This window comes from Erythrolamprus reginae, chromosome 1 (genome assembly GCF_031021105.1).
Source record: "Erythrolamprus reginae isolate rEryReg1 chromosome 1, rEryReg1.hap1, whole genome shotgun sequence".
NCBI lineage: Eukaryota > Metazoa > Chordata > Lepidosauria > Squamata > Dipsadidae > Erythrolamprus > Erythrolamprus reginae.
Genome location: NC_091950.1, coordinates 402,914,232 through 402,942,083, shown reverse-complemented (window position 1 = coordinate 402,942,083; position 27,852 = coordinate 402,914,232). Strand labels below are relative to the sequence as shown.

The window sequence follows — 27,852 nt, the reverse complement described above, 5'->3', positions numbered from 1 at the left end:
TGAGACTCTCCCTGGTATCTCTCTGATTCGATGCTGATTTGTCTATATGACTATTCCATTGTAAGAACTACTGTGTGTAGTAAGAACTATGCGTTCTAACGTTGGTCTGTATATGTATTGAGTAAGACTTGCATTGGATATGTATTGAGAATATTGATTGCTGTATTTGTGAACAACTAGAACTGTTACTATGATATTTGCCTAATGTAAATAATCCCAACGATACCAGCGACCGATTAGGTCCCAGAGTTGGCATTCTCCGGGTCCCGTCGACAAAACAATGCCGTCTGGCAGGATCCAGGGGAAGAGCCTTCTCTGTGGCGGCCCCGGCCCTCTGGAATCAGCTCCCCCCGGAGATTAGGACTGCCGCCACCCTCCTTGCCTTTCGTAAACTTTTGAAAACCCATCTATGTCGCCAGGCATGGTGGAATTGATATATCCTTAGCTGTCTTGACTTTATGTATGGTGTGTTTGGGTTGTATGATTGTTTTCTATTAGGGGTTTTAAAAACTGTTTTAATATTGGATTTGTATATGATGCTTTTACTTGTTGTGAGCCGCTCCGAGTCCTTGGAGAGGGGCAGCATACAAATCTAATAAATTGTTGTTGTTGTTGTTGTTGTTGTTATTATTATTATTATTATTATTATTATTATTATTATCATGAGCCTGCTTACTCTATTAAATTCCTTCTTCTCCAAACTCTCCACCCTGCAAGAAAGGGTGGGGGGACAAAGGAGAGCAACAGGTCAGGCACAGAACAACATGTAGTGATTATAATAGTGATCATGTGTATGATCACTATAAATAATCACTGACAAGATTATTTACAGGACGCTATTCTGCCTCACACTTTCCAGCAATGGATCAAATCCCACAGAATTGGACTCCTCTGGGTCCCGTCGGCCAAACAGTGCCGGCTGGTGGGACCCCAAGGGAGGGCCTTCTCTGTGGTGGCCCCAGTCCTCTGGAATCAGCTCCCCTCGGAGATTAGGACTGCCGCCACCCTCCTTGCCTTTCGTAAACTTTTGAAAACCCATCTATGTCGCCAGGCATGGAGGAACTGATATATCCTTAGCTGTCTTGACTTTATGTATGGTGTGTTTGGGTTGTATGATTATTTTTTATTAGGGGTTTTAAAAACTGTTTTAATATTGGATTTGTATATGATGTTTTTACTTGTTGTGAGCTGCTCCAAGTCCTCGGAGAGCAACAGGTCAGGCACAGAACAACATGTAGTGATTATAATAGTGATCATGTGTCTGATCACTATAAATAATCACTGACCAGATTATTTACAGGACGATCTTCTGCCTCACACTTCCCAGCAACGGATCAAATCCCACAGAATTGGACTCCTCTGGGTTCTGTTGGCCAAACAGTGCCGGCAGGCGGGACCGCAAGGGAGGGTCTTCTCTGTGGTAGCTCCGGGACTCTGGAACCAAATTCCCCTTGAGATTTGCACCTCCCCTACCCTCCTGGCCTTCCAAAAGGCCTTAAAAACATGGCTTTGTTGCCAGGCCTTTGAGTGACAACATATAGCTCCAGCCCAAAGCGATGAACAACTGATGGATGAATGGTTTTTTTTAAATATTGGGGTTTTATTTATTGTATTTTATTGCTGTCCATTTGGAGAAGGGCGGCTTATAAATCTAATAAATTGAATTGAGTTGAGTTGATGTTGCAAAGGTTGTAAAGGTAGGCATTCATCACAAAATTATTTATTCAACACCACTTTGAACGGTTGCTGAATGAAACAGTTGGTAAGCAGGGATTACTTGTAAAAGACCCTAAAATAGTATAACAGCTAGAAAAGGCATAACCCTGTGTTAAATATGCGCTGAGGTAAATGTAAATAGTTGAAATGGTTGCTGCGTTCTGATTGGCTAAGAGTTTGACAGCCGGATTTTAGCGGGAAAAACAAAGTATAAAAGGAGCGCACTGGAACTGTTTATTCCAGTCGCGTTCTTACTTGAAGTCACTTGCGAAAAGAGCTGTCCTGCCTTTACTAATAAAAAGAGCTTTAAGAACTGACTGTCTTAGTATTTTTCACCCTGAGATCCAAGGAACAACCTTCTTCATTTTTGCCTATAGAACACAACCCAGACATCTGTAAGTGGCGACTATTTAGAAAAGCGAAAAGAAAAAACTCCTTTAAAAAGGTTGCTTTTTCAAACAACCACTGCTAGCATCGCTCAACTTTGTCCAAGGTTCTTGTTTATTTTCCCAGACTTTATTCAAGTTTTGTTAAGACTAAACAGGAATTATGAGGGGGTCACAAGATGCTGAAATCTGGGCAAACTGTTTACTCATAATCTTCCATACAAAATTCAAAAGAATTTGAAAAAAAAGAAAAGAAAAGAAGAAGTCTTGTTCTATCATGTTCACTCTGAAACCAAAACTAAGAACATCCAGTTTTAAAATCCAGGAAGAAATTCAATTAAACGGAGTTTTGGAAAATCCCAACCTACCTCATGCACAGAACACAAGCAAACAAACCTCAATCAGCTTGACAATGTTGATATGGTCCAACTTCTTCAAAATGGCTATTTCTTGGTATATCCGATCGAGAGGGGCCATTGCCTTCGTCTGCCCACTTGCAGTGGTTTTGGATCCCCGAGGTGGAGGCCGGCCTTTGGAAAAGAAATTAAAAGACATCTTGTAGTGAGAACTAGTTTTCATGTTGCTTTGAGGTTCATTCCTCCCCCCTCCAGCTTTTCAGGGATATCTATGAGAACCAAGAAATATACCTAACTAAATGCAGATCAATTTTACTTCTGTGATGATCCAGACCTGTGATGGCGAACCTATGGCCAGGTGGCACATGGGTCCATTAGCATAAGCATTAGCATTTAGACTTATATACCACTTTACACAATGCTTTATAGCCCTTTCTAAGCGGTTTACAGACAGTAAGCATATTATTATTATTATTATTATTGGCGGGCCCCAGGGGAAGAGCCTTCTCTGTGGCGGCCCCGGCCCTCTGGAACCAACTCCCCCCAGAGATTAGAACTGCCCCTACTCTCCTTGCCTTTCGTAAGCTCCTTAAAACCCACCTTTGTTGTCAGGCATGGGGGAACTGAGACATCTCCCCCGGGCATATACAATTTATGAATGGTATGTTTGTATGCATGATTGGTTTAGTAAATGGGGTTTTAAAATATTTTAAACTATAATTTAGATTTGTTATGAATTATTTTATTCTGTTGTGAGCCGCCCCGAGTCTGCGGAGAGGGGCGGCATACAAATCTAAATAATAAATAAATAAATAAATAAATAAATAAATAAATAAATAATAATAATAATAATAATAATAATTATTATTATTATTATTATTATTATTATTATTATTATTAATTAGATTTGTATGCCGCCCCTCTCCGCAGACTTGGGGCAGCTCACAGCAGTGACAAAAACAATATACATTGACAAATCTAATAATTCAAAATCTAAAAATAACACTTGTACATTTAAAAATCTAAAAGCAAAGAACCCCAATATAAAAAACATACATACAGTCATATCATGCACTAAAATTACATAGGCAGGGGGAGATGTCTCAGTTCCCCCACGCTTGATGACAGAGGTGGGTTTTAAGGAGTTTATGAAAGGCAAGGAGGGTAGGGGCAGTTCTAATCTCTGGAGGGAGCTGATTCCAGAGGATCGGGGCCGCCACAGAGAAGGCTCTTCCCCTGAGTCCCGCCAGATTGCCCCCAACAATCTGGGTCCTCATTTTACCGACCTTGATGATGATGATAATAATAATAATAATAATAATAATAATAATAATAATAATAATATAATTGTTTTTATATAATAGTGGGTTTTAGATTCAGTTTTTAAGTATTGGATTTGTACTAAATTGTTTATTGCTTTTGTGAGCCGCCCCGAGTCTTCAGAGAGGGGCAGCATACAAATCTAATAAATTATTATTAGATTTGTATGCTACCCCTCTCCGAAGACTTGTGAGCCGCCCCGAGTTTTCGGAGAGGGGCGGCATACAAATCTAATAATAATTTATTAGATTTGTATGCCGCTCCTCTCCAAAGACTTGGGGCAGCTCACAAAAGCAATAAACAATTTAGTACAAACCCAATAATTAAAAACTGAAGCTAAAACCCACTATTATATAAAAACAGTCAATACTACTAAATTATGCCACACATAAATCCTACTAGTCAACAAGGGAATGCATCAATTACCCCATGCCTGGAGACATAGGTAGGTCTTCAGAGTCTTGCAGAAGGCAAGGAGGGTGGGGGCAGTTCGAATCTCCGGAGAGAATTGATTCCAGAGGGCCGGGGCCGCCACAGAGAAGGCTCTTCCCCTGGGTCCCGCCAGATGACATTGTTTAGTCAACGGGACTCGGAGAAGGCCAACTCTGTGGGACCTAATCAGCCGATGGGATTCGTGCGGCCGAAGGCGGTCCCGTAGGTATTCTGATCCGATGCCATGTAGGGCTTGGAAGGATGGAAGGCTGAATCAACCTTAAGCCTACTGGGATTCAATCTGCCAAACTGCTGGCAGCCGGTGATCAGCAGAAGTAGCTTACAGTACTGCACTCTAAGCATTGCACCACTGAGGCTCATGAAAATGGGTGGCAGTGCATACATTGCTTTGTTTACAGTCCTGGAGGAAATATCTTCTTCTAGATGGAAATGATTAGAAGTTACTATACTTAGAGGCTGTTCATCTCCTGCAATTGTGAAATGGTCATATTGGAGGGCACGCCAGCTGGTTTTTGGCCTTGGGGAAGGCTTTTTCACCCTCCAGATGCTTCATGGAAATCACCCAACGGAGAAGCCAGCAAATCACCCAAAGGACAAACCGGAAGTTCGGAAAACACACTTCTGGTTTACTGTTGTGCTGTTTTTTGCACTCGGGAGGGTCCAGGAAAGCTTCCTGAAGCCCCAGAGTGCAAAAAACAGCACTATGGGCAAACCGGAAGTACATTATCTGAACTTCTGGTTTGCCCATTTGGGCATTTTTTTTCACCTACCAGGTTTCCAAAAGGCCTGTGTGCATGCGTGGGTGGTGGTGGTGGAGGAGCAGTGCATAAGGGGCGGTGCGCATGTGTGGGGTGGGACTCCCACACACACTCCTTTTGGCATGCAAACCAATTGCCATTGGTCTTCGGAGAGAGGCAGCATACAAATCTAATAAATTATTAAATTATCATTATCATCATCATCATCATCATTATTATTACAGTATTATTGTTGTTATTTTTATTATTATTATCACTGATCTAGACTTTTGCATCAGAGATTATAGAAGTTGCAACAACAAACTAACTACAGTACAGAGCTACTTAATCATTCATACAAATGTTCTTTTCCTGAGAAAAGCAGCCAAATTTTTTCACATCACTCTGACAGCAATAAATCCAGGAAGCAAAGCCAAAAATAGCAGTTGCACTTCATTCAACCTTTTCCACTTAAAAAACCAAAACCAAAAACAAAAAACCCCCAGTAAATCCAATGGACTAGTTTCTGGTTTAATCACTCTTTGAGTAAGCCCCCTAAAATCAAGAAAAAACAGTCATGGTTGCTGAATGCCTTTTAATTTCAACAGAACTACACCAAGTACAATTTAATTATGAACGCACTTGGCTATGTTTGTGTAACACAACTTAAGACTTCTTGGCTGCACATCTACAAGATACTAAGCCTGGTTAGTCTTAATTTTCAGTTATTTTATTTCCTTAGCACATTGTGAAATTCCAACTGATTTTGATTCAAATAATTGTGCATAACTCAAAAGCAAGTTAATGCAAAACTTAGAATAAACTGTCGCTTTGAATGTACACTAATCGGCACACATTAAATGAAATTTAAAACAAAATTTCATTGCATACAGCTCTCAAAAGGTTATCACCTCCAAAATACACTACATAACATGTCAAAATAAACAAATAAATAAATACAAAATTATGCGTATATCCACTGTATATCCATTATACGATGTTACACATGTGATGTAAAATCAAGAATATAAGTGATATTGTGACAGTCTATATACTATTGAATCCCCAATTTACATCAACATGGAAACCTCTCTCAAAAAAAGTAACTGTGAAAGGGATCTTGGAGTCCTAGTGGGCAATCACTTAAACATGAGCCAGCAATGTGGGATAGCAGCCAAAAAAGCTAATACTGTATAATGCTATAATTCTATATTATAGAGTCTTCTTCTGCTTGAGCAGGGGGTTGATTGACTGATCTATGAAAAACGATGGGACCTTGTAGCCAACAATCTTTGGAGGGTCATATATTGCCCACATCAGTTTCCGGTCACAATTCAAAGTGTTGGTCATAACCTTTAAAGCCCTACATGGCATTGGACTAGATTACCTCCGGAACCGCCTGCTACCGCACGAATCCCAGCGACCGATAAGGTCCCACAGAGTTGGCCTTCTCCGGGTCCCGTCGACTAAACAATGTCATTTGGCGGGCCCCAGGGGAAGAGCCTTCTCTGTGGCAGCCCCGGCCCTCTGGAACCAACTCCCCCCGGAGATTAGAACTACCCCCACCCTCCCTGTTTTTCGTAAACTACTCAAGACTCACTTATACCACCAGGCATGGGGGAGTTGAGATATTCCTTCCCCCTAGGCCATTGCAATTTATGCATGGTATGTTTGTGTGTATGTTTGGTTTTATAATAAGGGTTTTTAGTTGTTTTAGTATTGGATTGTTACATGCTGTTTTTAGCATTGTTGTTAGCCGCCCCGAGTCTACGGAGAGGGACGGCATAAAAATCCAATAAATAAAATAAATAAATAAATCTCCATGTGCTGTCAACAAACTTCCAGCAGACGTGGTTGGTAAATCCACAGTAACTGAATTTAAACATACCTGGGATAAACATATATCCATCCTAAGATAAAATACAGGAAACAGTATAAGTGCAGACTAGATGGACCATGAAGTCTTTTCCTGACGTCAATCTTCTATGTTCCTATTGTTTATTGACAAGTTTCTTTGGTATTTTCAGTAACAACTAACCTAAAGCACATTAATACACAATGCCACTATCAAACAGCTGGATTGACTAAAGCTTCCTGGCTTGTAAAAAAATGAAATGCTGCATAGTAGATATCCATGCAAATCAGCTCTGACCATGTGACCTCTTGTAGTCATGGAAAAAAGATGAGTACAGTGATGCATTTATGCGCTAGGAAACAGCCGCCTCTTCTCAGCGTTTCATGAAATTACATTTCCAGGAAGAAAATATAAAGCGATCCAACATTATGTGACCATCCTTTCAAACTAGCCCAACAATTTAGATACCAAGTGAGCTTTGGTTAATTTAAAAGCAGATGTCATCTCCTATGACATACAAAAGAAGAATGGAAATATGAGCTTGAAGCTTACTAGAATACATTTGGATTGGATGCGATCTGTTTTACCAATGTGCCTTTTTAAGAAATCTATTTTTTTTGTGATACATTTTTTTCTTGTTTTTGTTTCTCTTCTATTCATTTTTTTTCATATTATTAGCTGGAGTGGTGCTTTTCAGTAAAAGTACAGGGTATGAATTTAACAAGCCAATGTGAAATGGAAAACTGCAGCGCCTATTAACTACTGAGTTGTGCCTTAAAATTAAACTTAATTAATCCAATCCCAAATTGCCCAGGCAGGCAATTTTTTTCAGCCTTAAGTGCCATATAGCTTGCCAGGTTAAGCTGGGAAATGTCAGGAGGGCACGTTTAATGAGTGGTGTGCGGTGGTTGCATGCCAGAAAAAGGAAAAAGAAATAATTGGTATGTTTCCAAAGAAATGTGATATCACCCCAAATAACAATTTAGTGGTGGCTTTTGAAGAAGGGAGGCAGACCCAAAGATTTGGGGGACACGCGCCAGCTCTGAGGACTCAGGTTTACAAACATGACATAATGAATTTATTTATTTATTGGATTTGTATGCCGCCCCTCTCCGGAGACTCGGGGCGGCTAACAACAGTAATAAAACAATGTACAATAATAATCCAATAAATACTAAAAATGATTAAAAAACCCATTAATATAAAAAACCCAAACATACATACAGACATACCACGCATGAACCCAGGGGGAAAGAGCATCTCAATTCCCCCATGCCTGGCGGCAGAGGTGGGTTTTAAGGAGCTTACGAAAGGCAAGGAGCATGGGGGCAATTCTAATCTCTGGGGGGAGTTGGTTCCAGAGGGCCGGGGCTGCCACAGAGAAGGCTCTTCCCCTGGGTCCCGCCAGGCGACATTGCTTAGTTGACGGGACCTGGAGAAGACTCACTCTGTGGGACCTAACCGGTCGCTGGGATTCGTGCACCAGAAGGCGGTCCCTGATGCAGATGAGGCTATGCAATTTTTCATTTTTTAAAATATGAGCACATCAGAGGTGGCCTGCTGCTGGAACACCTAACTGCGCGCAGCCCCGCAGGTCTGGAACGCGAGTGCGGGATCAAGCACAATTACGCTTCCTGCACCTATGCCGGTAGCAAAATCGCGCACAGGGACACAGGTGTGGGCGCGTTTCAGCGAGTTTTTTTGCTTCCCCGCGTGCGCGCAATTAGGCGTTCCGGCATCAGCACATAGATACATTGCTATAATTTCCTTTGTCTCTCTCATTCACTCCCACAATCTCATTTATTAAGTGTAGGGTGGATAAAGGCAAATCAGCTAAAAAGTTTTTATCTCATAAATTCTTGGGATGTAGCAGGACAAAGTTTCCTTTCAAGAAGAAATGAATGCAAAGAATTTATGAGGTATGGGCTTTTTGGGTAGATATCCATCCATTTATCCTTCCCTCCCTCCCTCCCTCCCTCCACCACCCACCCACCCACCCTCCTAGCCACCCACCCTCCCATCCATCCATCCATCGTATTTCCTTATCAGGAGACAGTTTTGTGTAGTGGTTATGGTACCAGGTAACAAACCAGGAAACTATAAGTTCTAACCCTTTCTTAGCCGTAAAGCCAACTTGATGACTTTGGGCCAGCCAACCTCTGTCAGCCCTAGGAAGAAGACAAGAGTAAACCACTTCTGATCTTTAATCTAGCCAGTTGCCAAGGATTGTACTAACACTCAAAGGCAAGATACATATATACTGTATATACATATATACAATCAAATTTAGTGAATCACTGCTGTTCAGAATGTACGACACTAGGATTAACACCCCCACCCCCCCGATTTAAATGGAAAAGTTTGTTGTGTCATTATACATTAAGAAGGCACAGATACCTACGTGGAAATCCATACTGTTTTAACAACTTCTTCTTTGAGAGGACCTTCATGGCCTACAGGCAAAAGAGAAAGATAATAACATTAGAAAAGATGTAGGAATAACTGTAGGAGGAGAAATTTGGTTGATGCTCCTGACAAGAACACCAAATGTTGGTGCTACCATAGAAGTTGGTCACACAGGCTCTACAGAAGTCCCTGCTAGGATATCTAAAATAAAGGCATGATGTTATTTCAATTGGGAAGCCTTTTTTAAAAAAAAATAAACGGAACTGAGGCACTTAAGGAAGCAGGAGAATAGAATAGAATAGAATAGAATAAGTGTATAAGTGCACCTTTGTGCCTACCGTTCCAGTCCTAATGTGTTTTTATCTTTCTATTTCTACTTTATACTTATATTATGTTAAACATACTACAATACAATACTATGTGTGTACGACAAATAAAATAAATAAATAAACAAACATAAGAATAGAATAGAATAACAGAGTTGGAAGGGACCTTGGAGGTCTTCTAGCCCAACCCCGTTTAGGCAGGAAACTCTACACCACTTCAGACAGATGGTTATCCAACATCTTCTTAAAAACTTCCAGTGTTGTAACATTCACAACTTCTGGAGGCAAGTTGTTCCACGGATTAATTGTTCTATCTGTCAGGGAATTTCTCCATAGTTCTAGTTGCTTCTCTCCTTGATTAATTTCCCCCCATTGCTTCTTATCCTGCCCTCAGGGGCTTTGGAGAATAGCTTGACTCCCTCTTCTTTGTGGCAACCCCTGAGATATCAGAACACTGCTATCATGTCTCCCCTTGGTCCTTCTTTTCATTAAACTAGATATACCCAATTCCTGCAACAGTTCTTCACGTGTTTTAGCCTCCAATCCCCTAATAATCTTTGTTGCTCTTCTCTGCACTCTTTCTAGAGTCTCAACATTTTTTTTTTTTACATTGTGGCAACCAAAACTGCACGCCGTATTCCAAGAATCCATTGATACTTTTATCCTGGGATGAAAGGACTTTTCTTTTTCAAGCAAGAAAAAATGGTCATGCAACCCTACCAAGTAAGAATTACCATCATGCATTGAAGACAGATTACTCCCTCTTCATCCCCTACCCTTAAGCTTTTACACTAATGATATTTCAGAATAGCATTCTTCAACCTTGGGAAATATAAGATGTGGGAATTTCCCACCTTCCACCAACATGTTGGCTAGGGAATTCTGGGATTTGAAGTCTATACATCCAATTGTTGCCATAGTTGCAGATGGAAGGGACCTTGTAGGTCATCTAGTCCAAGCCCTTGTTCAAGCAGGAGACCTTACACTGTTTCTGACAAATGGCAGTCCAATCTCTTTTGGAAAGGCTCAAGTGATGAAGCTCCCACAACTTCCAAAGGCAAGTTGTTCCATTGGTTGATTGTTCTTACTGTCAGAAAACCTCTCCTTATGTCTAGGTTAAATCTCTCCTTGATCAGTTTACATCTCCTTGTCTGTCCTTCAGGTGCTTTGGAGAACAGCTAGTTGAGAAATAGTGTTTTACAGTATCAACAGTAGAGACATTCAAATTTCTAGGTTCTATCATATCTCAAGACCTAAAATGGTCACCTAACATCAAAAACATCATCAAAAAAGCACAACAAAGAATGTTCTTTCTGCACCAACTCAGGAAGCTCAAACTGCCCAAGGAGCTGCTGATATAGTTCTACAGAGGAATCATTGAGTCTGTCATCTGCACCTCTATAACTGTCTGGTTTGGTGCTGCAACCCAACAGGACCGACGCAGACTTCAGAGGAGAATCAGAAGTGCAGAAAAAACAATTGCTGCCAACCTGCCTTCCATTGAGGATCTGTACACTGCATCAGTCAAAAAGAGGGCGGGGAAAATATTTACTGACCCCTCACATCCTGGACATAATTTGTTTCAACTCCTACCCTCAAAACGTCGCTACAGAGCACTGCACACCAAGACAACTAGACACAAGAACAGTTTTTCCCCGAACGCCATCACTCTACTAAACAAATAATTCCCTCAACACTATCAGACTTTCTACTAAATCTGCACTTCTATTCTACTAGTTTTTCTCATCATTCCTTTCACCCATTTCCTCCCATGTTGACTGTATGACTGTAACTTGTTGCTTATATCCTAAGATTTTTATTAATATTGCTTCTTCATTGCTTATTTGACCCCTATGACAATCATTAAGTGTTCTACCACATGATTCTTGACAAATGTACATTTTATTTTATGTACGCTGAGAGCATATGCACCAAGACAAATTCCTTGTGTGTCCAATCACACTTGGCCAATAAAAATTCTATTCTATTCTATTCTATTCTATTCTATAAGAATATACCGTAACTACTTCTCAGCTCCTTGGTACAAGTCCAAAAAGGTTTTGCTTATATATCAGTAATTGTAAAAGTATGCAATAAGGAGTGTGGGAAAACCAGGAGGAGACAGAAATCTAACTACCGTATTCAAAATTGCAATGGTTCCAGAAGGGGTGAGAAGCTCTTGCAAATGATACGTATGTGATAATTATAGGATTACTGCAAAGTGGCAATAAAGAGAACGTGGAATTTGTGTCAATTTGAAAAATGCCTTGGCAATCGGAAAAGCACGGAAGAATTCACCAGCCATTAACTAATTATGTAATACTGTATGCAACTATAAAATTCAATTATATTTTCTTCCTTTCCTTCTTTATTTTCCTTTCCTTCCCTTACTTTCCTTCTTCCCTTCCCTTCTCTTCAGTATATGCAAATGTGTATGTATGCGTGTCTATGTAATAGAATAAAAATGTACCAAGGGAGAGCCAGTTTGGTGTATTGTCTGGTGGTTAAGACATTTGATTAGAAACCAGGAAATGAAATTCTAGTCCCAACTTAAGCCAGTCACTCTATCTGAATCCTGGGGAAAAGCAATGGCAAAACATTTGCTAAGAAGGAACATTTTCAGGCAGTCTTCAAGAATGGGGTGGGGAAAAAAACCTGATTCTAAGACACTAATATACCAACCAAAACAAAGATGGAAAATAAGTAAGAAAGAAAAATATAATTTTGTCACTTTTCAAATATTGTTCAATGATGCAACAAATCTGGAAAGCCCTTTTACATGGGAGATTATTGTTGTTCCAGCACAAAATGGAAATGGGGAATATTTTAAATATTTAAATTCAATCTATAGCGTAGGCAACCTTCCCAAGTCTTTACCTCTAACTATGCAGGAATTCATAGGTATCAAATAAAATGTCCCTTTATTGTCCCATCTCAGTTTCATGCATGCAGCAATAGATCAGGAGAGGCATTTGAAACTTACATAGTATTGATCATCATTTTCATTGTAGGCCAGTTTCACAACTCCATAAGAACCCTAGAAATAAGCACAGAATCAAAATCACTGAGTTGGTTTCATTGACCTGCTCCAGGGAAAGACTCAGTCTAAAACTGTTTCAAGATCGAGATTGTCCTTGTAAAACCCATTCTCCACTGCTTCTCCCTTCCATCCAGCATTTTTTCATTCCCCCACTCCTTGCTTTGTGGATAGACTGTTAAGATATTCATGAACTAGGAGAGCCATGTTAACAAGTTTAGCCAATGAATAGGCATAGCAACTAAGTCAGCCAATGGGAACTAACCTCTTTTGAGTCTGTGCAGAGAATCGAAACTGAAAACTTAAACTTAAGGCTGGGCGTGGCTCCAGGTCCCCTCCGCACTCTCTGCCCACTCTGTGCTTGTCTGCCCTGCTGAAATGAAACTAACTCCTGCTTGTGTTTACTTGCAGAAATAATACTTACTATATTTACTATAAAAATAAATGTAAGGGAAATTAGGGGAGGGAAAAGGGAAGTGGATAGTGGGGGAAAGCAAAGGAAAAAAGAGGGAGAAGCATTGATTTCCAACTACTTTGATGCAGTAAAATAAGGCATTAACATCTACCCTCAGCTTTTTACTTTTTCATAATAATATAAACTTCACTATGTCTTACTATTACAGTGTTCCCTCGATTTTCGCGGGGGATGCGTTCCGAGACCGCCCGCGAAAGTCGAATTTCCGCAAAGTGGGGATGCGGAAGTAAATACGCTATTTTTGGCTATGAACAGTATCACAAGCCTTCCCTTAACACTTTTTCAACCCCTAAAATGCAATTTCCCATTCCCTTAGCAACCATTTAGATTATTACTCACCATGTTTATTTATTAAAGTTTATTTTAAAAAATATTTATGAAAGGCAGACGAAAGGTTGGCGATGGCATATGACGTCATCGGGCGGGAAAACCCGTGGTATAGGGAAAAACCCCGCGAAGTATTTTTTAATTAATATTTTTGAAAAACCGTGATATAGACTTTTTGCGAAGTTTGAACCCGCAAAAATCGAGGGAACACTGTACTATTAATCTTCTCATTGTTCCTATCACCCATCTCCTCCCGCTTATTTTTTTTATTTATATTTTTATTAATTTTTATAATATAAAACACACACACAACATATAACATACAACATGTTACACACATATCTCCTCCCGCTTATGACTTATGACTGCATGACTGTAACTTTGTTCTTTATATTCTTACGATTTATATTGCTTCCTTGTATGATTTGATTGCTTACAGTATTTGTACCCTATGACTATCATTAAGTGTTGTACCTTATGATTCTTGACAAATATATCTTGTATTTTTATGTACACTGGGAGCATATGCACTAAAGACAAATTCCTTGTGTGTCCTGTCACACTTGGCCAATAAAGAATCCTATAACTACAAATCTATCTAATCGGTAAAACCGAAAATCAAGTCATTTTCCTGCAGTGCATTTTGCATCTATAAACTCCCAACCATCCCTTGAATGTTCCCTCCTCTCCCATTTCTTGCAGCTTCTAATCGCTGTAAAAATAATCAAGTCCACTGGCCCACTTCAGATGGACATTGCTTTCTGCTTGGGTAAGGAACTGAACTGAAATAAAACAGTGTGTTTGGATGCTGTCATCCAGCAGAAAAAAGCTGGAGGAGATCTGTTTTTTATCTCTGGCAACTTTTTAGGCTGCCAAAAACTGCTTGGTGCTTAGATGTTGTTGGCAGCTTTGCTCTAAAAATGTAGTGCTATTAAAGAAGATAATTTCTCTCTCGGATGGTTGTACCCTTCCATTCCTGATGCCTGCTGTTTATTATTCTCGTTGTATGGATAAAGGAAGGCAGAATTGAAATGCTCTCAGTTTGCTTGTCAATCACTGGAGACCCCGGTCAGGAAGGGAGTGTGAGGCTCCGTCCATGTGCCCAGACACTGCCATTTGGGTTCTTTTACCCTCTGTGCATGCGCAAAGCATTCTGTGCATGCGCAGAGGGTAAAAGAACCCAAATGGCAGCGTCCAGGCAGGTGGGCGGAGCATTGCGCTCCCTTCGCAACCAGGTCCCCGATGACTGACAGGTACGAGCGAACTGGGAGTATTTCACCCCTGATGGAAGGATAATCAGGCAAGATGGTCAGACCTATTATTCTCTTCCAGCTGGGGGAGATTAATTAATAATAATAATAATTTATTAGATTTGTATGCCGTCCCTCTCCAAAGACTCGGGGCGGCTCACAACAATAATAAAAACAATATTATAGTAGAACAAATCTAATATTAAAAAAAACATATAAAACCCTATCATATTTAAAAAACCAAACAACACATTCATACCAAACATAAAATAAAATATAAAAGAGCCTGGGGGAAAGGTGTCTCAACTCCCTGGTGGTATAAGTGAGTCTTGAGTAGTTTACGGAAGACAGGGAGGGTGGGGGCAGTTCTAATCTCCGGGGGGAGTTGATTCTAGAGGGCGGGGGCCGCCACAGAGAAGGCTCTTCCCCTGGGGCCTGCCAAACAACATTGTTTAGTCGACAAGACCCGGAGAAGGTCAACTCTGTGGGACCTTATCGGTCGCTGGGATTCATGCGGTAGCAGGCGGTTCCAGAGGTACTCTGGTCCAATGTGTTTTGTCTTTCTTTCCTCCACCTTTTTAAACCTATATGTCACCTACAGTATTTGGTATCAGAGGGAAAACAAGGTAAAAATGTAGGCCATAAATACTTGAAATATTGCAATTAGACAATTTACAACTACATTGCCTCCAATCTGATCTAACTGTAGTTCATGAAATCATATACCAAAATGTCCTTCCTGTTAATGACTACTTCACCTTCAACCGCAGCATTACAGGAGCACGTAATAGATTCAAACTAAATGTAAACATCTCCAAACTCAACTTGCAGAAAATACGATTTCAGCAACAGAGTGATCAATGCCTGGAATGCACTACCTGACTCTGGTTTCTTCCCCAAACCCCAAAAACTTAACCTTAGACTGTCTACAGTTGACCTCTCCCTGTTTCTAAGAGGTCTGTAAAGGGCGTGCATAAGTGCACCATTGTGCCTACCGTCCCTGTCCTACTGTCCTTTTTTAATCCTATAAATACAGGATACAAATAAATAAATAAATAAATAATAAATAAATAAAAATTTTAAAAAGGTATCGAGCAGCCCAACCAGCTCCAGATTATAAATTATCCTAAACTAGTCCAGCATTTTACATTTTTGCAGGAACCCAATTCTATATCTAACATTTGACAAGGGGGCTTTACACAAGATTTTTTCCCCCTATACCGTCTGAACATCGACATGGGGGCTTTATGCAAGAAAAGTATGTTCTCTAGCAGATCAGTGTTTCCCAACCTTGGCAACTTGAAGATATTTGGACTTCAATTCCCAGAATTCCCCAGCCAGCAAATGCTGGCTGGGGCATTCTGGGAGTTGAAGTCCAGATATCTTGCTCTAGATAGTTGAAGGACAATATTAAAAATGTATTGGACATTTTGGAATACTATACTTAGAAGAATATAATGAAAAATAAGCAGAGTTGGTTTTTCAGAATGCAGAATAAGCCTTTGACAATTTGAACTGGACAAGCCAGATTCCAATTCATTTTCCTCAAAACATACAGTGTGTATGTTTTGGCAGAAGGCAGTCATAGACACGGGTTCAAGTGGGTGCATTCATGCGCATCTTTTGCCGTTGCCATGAGTCAGCAGGATCAGCTTTTTAAAAATAAAAATGCAGGTGACGTTAAGGGACAAAAGCCTTAAATCCCTTAAAGCAGAAATTCCCAAACTTATTTGTTTCACAGGATCCTGCAGTTTCCAAATTACAGTAGTGCTCGACTTATGAACATAATTCAGCCCCAAAATTAGGTTGCTAAGTGAAAAATTTGTTAAGTGAGTTTTCTTGCCACCTTTGCGAAGTGAATCACTGCAGTTGTAACACCGTTGTTAAGACCAATAAGAGCACACAGAGCTGGCTTCCTCCAGGTCCCGTCGACTAAGCAATGCAGATTGGCGGGGCTGCAGGGGAGGGCCTTCTCTGTTGCTGCCCCAGCTCTATGGAATCAACTCCCCCCCTCCTGATGTCTGTACTGCTCCCACCCTACTGGTCATCCGTAAGGCCACGAAGGCCTGGCTTTGCCGGCAGGCCTGTGGGGGGCATGAATTAACAACTATCACGGCCAAATGTTATGAATGATTAGTAAGCATATTGTTGGGATTGGTTAATTTATGGGTTTTTAATTAGGGTTTTATAATTTTTAGATTGTAAATTTGGCTCCTTTTCATTGTTTTGTATTTACACTGTTGTTGTAAGCTGCCCTGAGTAAGTAAGTAAGTAAGTAAGTAAGTAAGTAAGTAAGTAAGTAAGTAAGTAAGTAAGTAAGTAAGTAAATAAATAAAAATAATAATAATTATTATTATTATTTAGATTTGTATGCCGCCCCCCTCCGTAGACTTCATGAAACTATTAAGTGGCCTAAGGCCTTTTTCTACCTATTCCCTAAGTGAAGTCTATCTTGATTTGTGATCATTCCACCTTTGGGATGCAGCTCTTAAAGCCTACAGAAAGACAAGTGTGCCTCATGGAACATATCATTCTCCTTTGGTAAATGAGATGTATCTTCTCCCTCCGGCCCAAGAAAATGTCTCCACTCAGGCTACTAGCTGTAACTCTGCTTTTATTACCAACCTCCAGATAGGGAAACAATCAGTAATGAGTAGCCAAAATTTTTACTGCCATACTGTGGGCGTGGCTTATTTTGTGGGTGTGGCTTGATGGTCACGTGACTGGGTAGGAGTGGCTTGCTGCCCAACCCTGGAAACAATTTATCTTATTCACTCTAAAATGGCTTCCAAGTCTGGGATATTTCTCAACTGACATAACAGTTAAACTACACTGCATCTGAATGGAAATAACCAGGCCCATTGGAGTGGTTGAAAGTGGTTGGCCTTTTGAAGTTCCAACAATTGGCTGCATTAAAGGTGATTAATAGTCTTTATATCCTGTTTCAACACTCCAGGCAGACAGCCAGGGAAAATCCTCCTAGGTGAAAAGGAAAGTGGGAACAGTAATAATTACAATTCCAAGTATAATTATAATGATAATGTCAACCAATAATTAGCATTTCCTTACCTGAGCTTTCTTCATGAAAAAATGGAGGTGTTTAATACTACTATTTTCTTTCCAAAATTATTATTTGCATTTTTGAGGGTGGAAATGTTTATAAAGGGAACACTCAAATAACACATCCTAGATCTGAATGAATGAAATATTCTCACTAAATACTTAGTTTTGTACAAAGTTGAATATGCACAACAGCATGTGAAATTGATTGTCAATCAGTGTTGCTTCCTAAGTGGACAGTTTGATTTCACAGAAGTTTGATTTACTTGGAATTATTTTGTGCTCTTTAAGTGTTCCCTTTATTTTTTTGAGCAGTGTGTAATGCTGCCCCGAGTCTTTGGAGAGGGGCGGCATAAAAATCCAATTAATAATAATAATAATAATAATAATAATAATAATAATAATAATAGTAATAATAATAATAATGCCTATAGGGCCAATGTGTCCATAAGTATCTGGCAAGCTCCAAGCACACCTAAACTTTATGTTAGATTCTTTTAATTAACCGCTCCATCCCTGGAGTAGAGAATACGGTGCTATAAACCTTACCTTTCCTATTTCACTTTTCAGTTTGTATTGGTTCAGCTGCACACAATCCTGTGGATTAAAAAAAAGAGATAGAACAAGTTAGTACAGAGGGAGGGGAAGACCAAAAATAGGAAGTCTGAGATGTAGCTTCACTTCTCTCTAAGCTCCTCAAAAAAAATGAGAAGTGACAAATATATTTTGGGACCTCACTCACTAGGGAAGATAAGATATAAATATTTTTTTTAAGCAGCAATGCTTCCAACCGGTTTTTATTTTTAAAAAAATTGTAGCAACAGACAGAAGAGAGAGCTTTGCATGAAGGAAGTTGCCCGTGTTCCCAAAGGAAAGTAAAGAATAAAAAATCCTCCCTTATCTTGTGTTTTATTTCAATTTTTTTTAAGCTTTAGAATCTGGGCAACTTTGATTAAGTTCAGAATCAAAAACCGGATTTATTTATTTATTATTTAGATTTGTATGCCGCCCCTCTCCGCAGACTCGGATTGGTTATTATCAGGCGGGGGTTGCACTTACCAGCCCCCACCGGTACGCTCTCCGGGACCGTCACAGGTGCATGCGGGTCCGTTAGGCACCCTCACGCCCGTTGGCACGAGATGCAGCAAGTGTAATCCCATGCGCAGAAGCAAAAAAACGCTAAAAATCGGCAAAATCTCATGCGTTGTTGTGGTTGGCTCTGGCCTAGCTCCTGCCCCAAGGAATATGGAGGTGGATGCAGGGGAAATATCAACATGTCATAGGCCTGTTTTATTGCCGACAGAGTCAGGTAGTGAAGTTTCCTTGGAAGAAGAAGAAGGTGAGGGTGACTTGGAAGAGGGGGGCTTGGCAGACAGCCCAGGAAGTCAATCTCCATTATCTTCAGTAGATTCGGATGAGGAATTTTTAGACCCACGCATGCGTAGAGTTATGCATAGAAGAGAACAACTGAAGAAATATTACAGGCGATAGAGAATCCACCTGTGGTTGGGTGGGGCTCATGTAATTATAGCAGCTGTTAAATTGGCAGCGTGCGGGCTGAGCAGCGTGGAGATTATCTGATCGTAGTTGTTGGGAGTCACGGAGTTTGAGAAAAGAAATCCTTGTAAGTTTTTGCCACGTCTGGAACAAACAGTATTTGTGCCGAACTTCACAATACTGGTTTATTGCTGATTTATTGCTTGCCTTGTTATCGGACTGTAATCCATTACTGCCTTGTTTATACAAGAAATCCCTTTGAATTCTAAAAGGGAGTTTTGCTTCTCTTTTGTTGAGATAAAAAACATTTACTGGACTTCTACTGCGTGTGTGTGTCTGATTTGAACCAAGTTCCTTTTCATTGGAGGCTTGTACTAGAAGTTTCAAGTTTCAAGTTTTATTGGATTTATATGCCGCCCCTCTCCGTAGACTCGGGGCGGCTCACAACAACAATAAAACAATTCATGACAAATCTAATAATTTAAAAAACATGTTGTAAGCTGAGTCTAAGGAGAAGAGTTGCATAAAAATCAAATAAATAAATAAATAAATATTATTGTAAATCTTTATACCACCAATAGGTACTCGACAAAACAAAACAAACAAATAAATTAAAACTCAAATGGCAATGCTTATGGTTCCTAAACCAGCTTCCAGTTACCAAACTACCGTAACTCTTGTTCCATTTCTGCTGGAGTTGATGCAGTAATACTTGCTTAACATGAGATTTTATTTTATTTTTTTACAGATGCTCCCCTTTGTCAACCAGCTAATAAAAGTCAATGAAGTATGATTATAAGGAAAGCCTGTCTCTCTGACAAGGCCATTCACAACTGAGAGAAGGAACTGAAGAGGTTCTTTGCTGCAGCCTTATGTAATGCACAAGCTAATTTAGTATAGACTGAACCGAAGATTGTTGGATCAAAAAGCAAGGTAAGGAACGACGCTTGGCAGAACACAGGACTTGGAGCCAGACGACATGCAGACAGAATCCGAGATCAAGGCTAGATCTCGAGCAACTGTTTGAAACAAGCCAGAGGTCAGAAGAGAACTGTGGGGAAAGCCAATAATTAAAAGGAAAGAAGAAGCTAAGCAGAGAAAAATAACACTACAATAATACAAGACGCTACATTAGGAGGCAGTGGGCAGAAGAATATGAAGACTGCATTGGCTGCCAATTCGTTTCCGGACGCAATTCAAAGTGATGGTTATGATCTATAAAGCCCTACAAGCCCCGAGTCTTCGGAGAGGGGCGGCATACAAATCTAAGTAATAAATAAATTGGACCAGATTATCTCCGAGACCGCCTCTTGCCGCATGAATCCTAGTGACTGGTTACGTCCCATGGAGTCAGCCTTCTCCAGGTTAGACAATGTTGCTTGGCGGGGCCTAGGGGAAGATCCTTCTCTGTGTGGGCCCCGGCCCTCTGGAATCAACTCCCCCCTGGAGATTTGGACTGCCCTCACCCTCTTCGCCTTCTGCAAGAATTTTAAAACCTATTTTCTGAATGAATGATTTTTAATGTTTCAAGCTTTTTGGAATGGTTTTAAATTTGTTATTTATATTAATTGGATTTCAGATGTTCCACTGTATAATTGTTTTTTGATATGTTGTAAGCTGCCCCAAGTCCTCAGAGAGGAGCAGCATACAAGTCGAATGAATGAATGAGTAAATTAATAAATAAATATACTGCAGGGTTTATAAACCCCTGTCAACTCAAACGTCCTTCTCTCTTCCCCATCTAGGAGAATCTAATCCCGTCATTGAGTGAGTAATGCAGTCTTAGGGTTTCAGCATAACTGCAGAGGAGCTGGTGGGAGTCAATTTTTTTTTTTACTAACAGTTCCGTAGGAGTGGCTTGGTGGGCGTAGTGTGGTGTGGCTTGGTGACTGTGGCTTGATGGGTATGGCAGGGGAAGGATACTGTAAAATCATGTTGCTTTTGATCTTTCCCCCAACTAACTTCAGATTGTGTCCCCTTGTTCTTGTGTTCACTTTCCTATTAAAAACACTTCCCTCCTGGATCTTATTTAAGCCTTTAACATATTTAAATGTTTCGATCATGTCCCCCCTTTCCCTTCTGTCCTCCAGACTCTACAGATTGAGCTCATTAAGTCTTTCCTGATACATTTTATGCTTAAGACCTTCCACCATTCTTGTAGCCCGTCTTTGGACCCATTCAATTTTGTCATCCTTGATTTTTGTTGAAAACTGATAAAATGAACAGGTGATTTGGGGATTTATTGATTAAGAGGACTGGTTTATGGGAAGAAGGAAACTGCATAGTATGCAGTTTGGGAGGATGGATATAGTAAATAATGTGTAAGTTAAGTGCTGCAAAGAAGATTTATGAAATTACTGCTTTAGATTTTGGTTTTTCTTTTTCTTTCACTTTTTAAACTCCTGTATATTTTCTTTCTTTTAATATGTTTCTTTTGTGTAAGTTTTTAAGCCTATGTAAAATCTTCTTCTTTAACATTTCTTTTTTAAAAAAATTATCTTCTGATTCCAAACTCTCATTCCAATGTTTTACTTTTTCTTTGGGCACTTTTGAAAAGGAGAGTTAGATCACAAGAAACAGCACATCGAAACCTCGACGCTTTCAGCTGATGCAATTGGCTCTCCAGCTCTATTATCACAGGAAAATATGTCATCTCTTGATTGCCAAAAAAATGTGTCATCGGCTGGGTATGCAGAGGCTTCAAATGGCACCCACTTTATCCCAGGCATGTTCCTTGTTTGGGGAAACAGTAATCCATCTTCACCTTCAACTGATGAAGCCGGCAGCACATGGCATTGATGGATTTCATTTTGATTTTTGCCAAGATGAATAAATTAGGCTGCATAATGATTGTAACCTAGCAGTGTGGATATATTGCCTCCGGGGACTGACAATGACAAATGACTAGGAGGTGTTGCTTTTGAAGGCATTCTTAGGTTCTGGGAAGATTGGAAAAAAAACGGGTCCAGGAAAGCAGACAATCTCCAATACATACATAATGTAGCATGCGTATATAATGTGCCTGTCAAATATTCTGATGGTTTAGGTGGGAGCCAGGAGAGTTAAGGAATTGCAAACAGGCCAACTCTTGGATAAAGGAAATGTTTAAGTTAGTGACGAACGATGATGACTATATGTGACCCAGGATAATATACAGCAGTGATGGCGAACCTATGGCACGGGTGCCACAGGTGGCATGTGGAGCCATATCTACTGGCACTTGAGCTGTTGCCCTAGCTCAGCTCCAACGTGCATGTGTGTGCCGGCCAGCTGATTTTTGGCTCGCACAGAGGCTCTGGAAGGGCGTTTTTGGCCTCCAGAGAACCTCCTGGGGGATGGGGGAGAATTTTTACCAAGCTCCAGGAAAGCCTTTGGAGCATGGGTTAGGCAAAACACAAGCCTACTGGCCTGCCAGAAGTTTGGGAAACAGGCCATTTCCAGCCTCCATAGGGGTTCCGGGTGGGGAGCTGTTTTTTTTACCCTCCCCAGCCATTGAATTATGGGTGTGGGCACTCGCGCATGCGCGAAAGTCCATGCCCATGCTCCTTTGGCACCCTAGGGAAAAAAGGTTGGCCATCACTGATATATAGGATTCAATCCGGTTTGGTCACCAGGACCAGAGATTTTGTCTTCTGAGTTTTGGACCCATTCTCAGAGAACTTATCTCTAGCAGAGACCCAAAGGTGCTTTTTTCCATATTTTGGATAGAGAGGATCGCTGGTTTGAAAGAGGGGTTGAAGAGGCCATCTGCAAAATTGAATAGCACTCTCTCAACAGAGGGGGGAGGATACAACAGTCCTCTATCTCCAGTCTACAACACAGTCCTTTCAACAGTTCCAAGAAGGCTCTAAATCAGTGGTTCTCAACCTGGGGGTCGGGACCCCTTTGAGGGTCGAATGACTATTTCATGGGGGGTCGCCTGAGACCCTGAGAAAAGACAAATTTCCCCTGGTATTAGGAACTAAAGCTTCTATTCTAGCATCTTGGAACATATTTTTACAATCCAACCAATCAGGCATTTACAGTGGAGGCATCTCTCTGACCTTCCTGCCAATTAGCTTCAATTGGCGCTAGACTTATGGTTGGAGTCACCACAACACGAGGAACCTTAGAAAGGTTGAGAACCAGTGCTCTAAATCCATTTGCATCACTCAGGTGATCCTGATGACCAGTGAAGGGCTCCCCATTGCTGGAGCAAGATTCGGCTTCTGCGCATGCGCAGGAAGCAAGATCTCACATGAGGGCGCTCGCGCATGCAAGATTTCACAGATTTTCCCCGATTTCTTTGCTTCTGCGTATGCGCAGAAGAAAAAAAAGCCCCAAATCAGCAAAATCTCTCATGCACCAGCATCCTCACACAGGAGATTCGGTTTGTGCATGCGTCCAAGCCGAATCTCACGCCAAACAATGTTGGTTGGTGGGACCTCAGGGAAGAGCCTTCTCTGTGGTGGCTCTGACCCTGTGGAATCAACTGTCCCTAGAGATTCTCCTCCTTGCCGGTCTTCCGGAAAACCATTAAGACCTGGCTTTTCTGGCAGGCCTGGAATTAGGACTGATTGTGAGTATGTATGTTTAAAAAAAAAAATGATATTGTAGTTTTTATGGCACTGTACATTTTATTTATTTATTTTATTTATTAATTAGATTTGTATGCCGACCTTCTCCAAAATACTGATGTATTTATTCCTTTTTTATTTGTATTGTATTTATTTGTTAGCCGTTCACAGTCTGTTTAGGGGTGAACGGCATATAAATGCAATGGATAAATAAATAAAATAAATAAATAAAAGAACCCAAATGGCAGCATCCAGGTGGGTAGGTTTAGAAACATAGAAACAAAGAAGATCGACGGCAGAAAAAAACCTCATGGTCCATCTAGTCTGCCCTTATACCATTTCCTGTATTTTATCTTAGGATGGATATACTGTATGTTTATCCCAGGCATGTTTAAATTCAGTTACTGTGGATTTACCAACAACGTCTGCTGGAAGTTTGTTCCAAGCATCTACTACTCTTTCAGTAAAATAATATTTTCTCACGTTGCTTCTGATCTTTCCCCCAACTAACCTCAGATTGTGCCCCCTTGTTCTTGTGTTCACTTTCCTATTAAAAACACTTCCCCCCTGAACCTTATTTTACCCTTTAACCTATTTAAATGTTTCGATCATGTCCCCCCTTTTCCTTCTGTCCTCCAGACTATACAGATTGAGTTCATTAAGACTTTCCTGATACGTTTTATGCTTAAGACCTTCCCCCATTTTTGTAGCCCGTCTTTGGACCCGTTCAATTTTATCAATATCTTTTTGTAGGTGAGGTCTCCAGAACTGAACACAGTATTCCAAATGTGGTCTCACCAGAGCTCTATACAGCGTGATCAAAATCTCCCTCTTCCTGCTTGTTATACCTCTAGCTATGCAGCCAAGCATCCTACTTGCTTTCCCTACCGCCTGACTGCAATGTCGTCTTAACTGTGTGTTTATGGTGATGAACAGTAAATTGTATGTTAATTCTAGGGTTTCATGTGGGTCTTCACCATTTGTCTTGATCGATAGCTTTGTGTAGTTTACAGTGTAAATAATTTCCTTTGATCCATTGCGTGAATAGAGAACGGAGTTAATATTAGTTTTTTTTTCTTTTTTGGTGATGTTTAGATAATTCTTCTGGTTCAGCCCTTTAAACCATTTTCCCCAGGCTTTGTAGAACTCTGATTCATCTCTATCTTGAAGTTCCATTGTCTGTTTTGACATTTCTACGCATTCCATGATTTTTGTTGCTTCTATTTTTCAAACATTGTCCAAGGTCCCTGAGAAGGCCAAAAATGAGTCTCTTTAAGGACACTAGAAGACATTGTTTTTCTGACCTGCCACTTTTCTTTTTAAACAGAAAACTATCGCTAGAAATAGAGTTTGGTGTGACATTGATGGAGACTGACAGCAAAATGACTTGACTTTGTCTCTAAGACAGAGCTATTTATTCTGGGTTTCTAGGTCTGCCCTTCCTGCCCATTTCCTTTCATCTTTAATTCATCTTTTCCATAAGTACCGACTGCAGACTTAATATAGTTGTGGCCTGTTTTATTTTCAGTACTTACTGGTAGTCCTCATCTTATGACTGTAAATGGAGCCTATACTTTCTATTTTAAGTCAACACAAGAACAAGGGGGCCCAATCTGAGGTTAGTTGGGGGAAAGATTAGATATAACGTGAAAAAGTATTATTTTACTGAAAAAGTAGTAGATGCTTGGAACAAACATCCAGCAGACGTGGATGGTAAATCAAAAGTAACTGAATTTAAACATGCCTGGGATGAACAAAGATCCATCCTAAGATAAAATACATGAAATAGTGCTCTGCCGGGCTCTCTGATAGGAGCCTCCTGAAAATTCAAGGGTACAAATTTCAGATACACACACGCATGAAAATTCAAAACAATGTTTTTTATCACAAAATTCAAAATAAACTAAGCACTCTTTTTGTATTGCAAAGAGCACTCTTCCCAAAACAACCGGGTAGTCTGTACAATTTCCCTTAAGCAGTCATTAAGTACTTAGCTAGCAGCTGTGAAGAAACTTCACACCCCTTCTTCTTCCAACAAAGTGAGACACACACACACACATTGCTCTGCTTTGGTTTCAAAGGCGTGAAAAAGCAACAAAGTCCAGCAACACAAGATTCCTGACGAACTCCGATCAGATATTCTTCCACAATGGCCAAACCCACATGCTGCTATTTCTAGTAGCAGCCCTAATTACTGGAGCCCCACCTAAACACAGGTGGCCTCCCTTATTTCCTGTTCTTACTTGGTCTCTTCTAAGCATAATTCTGCGCTTGCGTGGGTCCAAAATGTCATCATTTGAATCAACGGAAGATAAGGGAGATTGACTGCCTGGGCTGTGTGCCAAGCCCTCCTCTGCTGAGTCACTCCCACCTTCTTCTTCGTCCGATGAAACTAAACTCTGAACTGATTCTGTCGGCAATAACACATGCCTGTGACATGTTGAATTTCCCCCTGCATCCCTGGGGCAGGAGCTGGGCCAGAGCCAACCACAACAAATAGTATAAGGGCAGACTAGATGGACCATGAGTTCTTTTTCTGCCGTCAATCTTCTGTGTTTCTATGACATTCATACAATTAAAAAAAAAGATAACAATAAAAACAACAACATCATGAAGAACCAGTAATGAGGGGTAGAATAAATCCACTTTAGTAAACTTAACTCTAGGTCCAACGAAAGTCAAATGGATAGTTGACATGGTTGTTTCTTTTTCCTTTTTCTCTAAAATCGAATAGATGCAGATACCTTTACACGCATCTAAACATACCTGGAATAAACTGAGCTTTAAACTGCAAATTCTGACAACATAAATGAGGAAAAACTATGTATATGCCATCTAAAATGACAATCTTTCCTTCATTTTATTTTTTACAGATTTAATTTTATTTTGATTCTATCCTTTTCATTCTCAATTTTTTATATAAAGCAATTAGTAATTAGGTTGGTAATTGGATTAATTAGGCAATATTTGGTGATATTATTGGGTTTATTTTTTCCCCTTTGATTACGCTACTGTAAGAATTTTTCAAATGTTTTTTTAAAGGGTATTTTATTAATAGGCGTTAACTATTTGTAAAGGGTATTGATTATATATGAAAATTGATATGGAAGCGATTAGGAGAGATGTGAAACATTTCAGCCTATTCAATGTGAGATACTGGAATTTGGAACAGCTTAAATGGGGTCTTAGCTAATAGTATATTTCTATAGCATTAAAAAATTGGGCAGCTATTTTTATTCAGATGTCAAAAGTGAAGGTGGTAGCATTGTATTCTATAACTTCCTGAAATTGATTTATTGTAAAACAATAAATTTTTATTGTACTGTGATTTGCCGTAAAATGACAATCTTTCCTAGCACTTACGCTATCTGTAAGTGTGATTTATCCGTATGTCCGTCTATCTTTTCATTTCTCTTTCTATTTTTCTTCCCTTTCTCTTCTTTCTTTTCTCTTTCTGTTGTATTGTGCATATTGTATTGTTTTTAATGTATATATTTTATAATATTTTTTTTTTAAGAATGTGGAGTGAATGGAATGATTGTTTTTTAAGGTTCTGGTTTTTTTTTAAAATTTTTTTAAATAGTTAATTGGATTAAGATATTGTGTATTGTATATTTTATATGTTGCGAGCTGCCCCGAGTCCTCGGAGACGGGCGGCACAGAAATCCAATTAATAAAATAATAAAATAAATAAAAATAGAAGAAGATGGTAACCACAGATTGAGTTAGAAATATAGAGTAAAGGAATTTACTAGTATAATTATACAATTATAATTATACTATAAATATTCTAAAGCAGGGGTATCAAACTGAAGGACCATTAGGTGCTTAGATCTGCCCTGCAGGGCCAATCTGGAACCAGCAAAAGACTGGCCTGCAATGAACCTGCCAGCAAAAATACGAGCAGAGGGTTGCAGGAGGCTGTCGTAGCTGAAAATGGAGCCAGGAGCCCATTTTCATTGGCAGATCGCTCGTGCTGCCACAGGTGCCCCCACACGAGTGACATAGAGCTGGCCACACCCACCTTGGCCACACCCACCCCAGCCCCTCGAGGTCAAACGCAACCCTGATGCGGCCCTCAATGAAATCAAGTTT

General features: G+C 40.1%; 1 protein-coding gene across 2 annotated transcripts in view; it reads right to left on the bottom strand.

Annotated features, from left to right (window-relative positions):
- The window catches only part of CAMKK1 (calcium/calmodulin dependent protein kinase kinase 1), a 179,180-nt gene that overhangs the window by 69,574 nt on the left and 81,754 nt on the right, over positions 1-27,852 (bottom strand). For both annotated transcript variants that reach the window (XM_070735175.1, XM_070735176.1), the window contains exons 3-6: positions 18,254-18,301; positions 12,539-12,592; positions 9,225-9,276; positions 2,499-2,632 (exon numbers count right to left, since the gene is read on the bottom strand). In XM_070735175.1, coding sequence (XP_070591276.1) covers positions 2,499-2,632; positions 9,225-9,276; positions 12,539-12,592; positions 18,254-18,301 — 288 coding nt within the window. The remainder of the gene's footprint in view (positions 1-2,498; positions 2,633-9,224; positions 9,277-12,538; positions 12,593-18,253; positions 18,302-27,852) is intronic.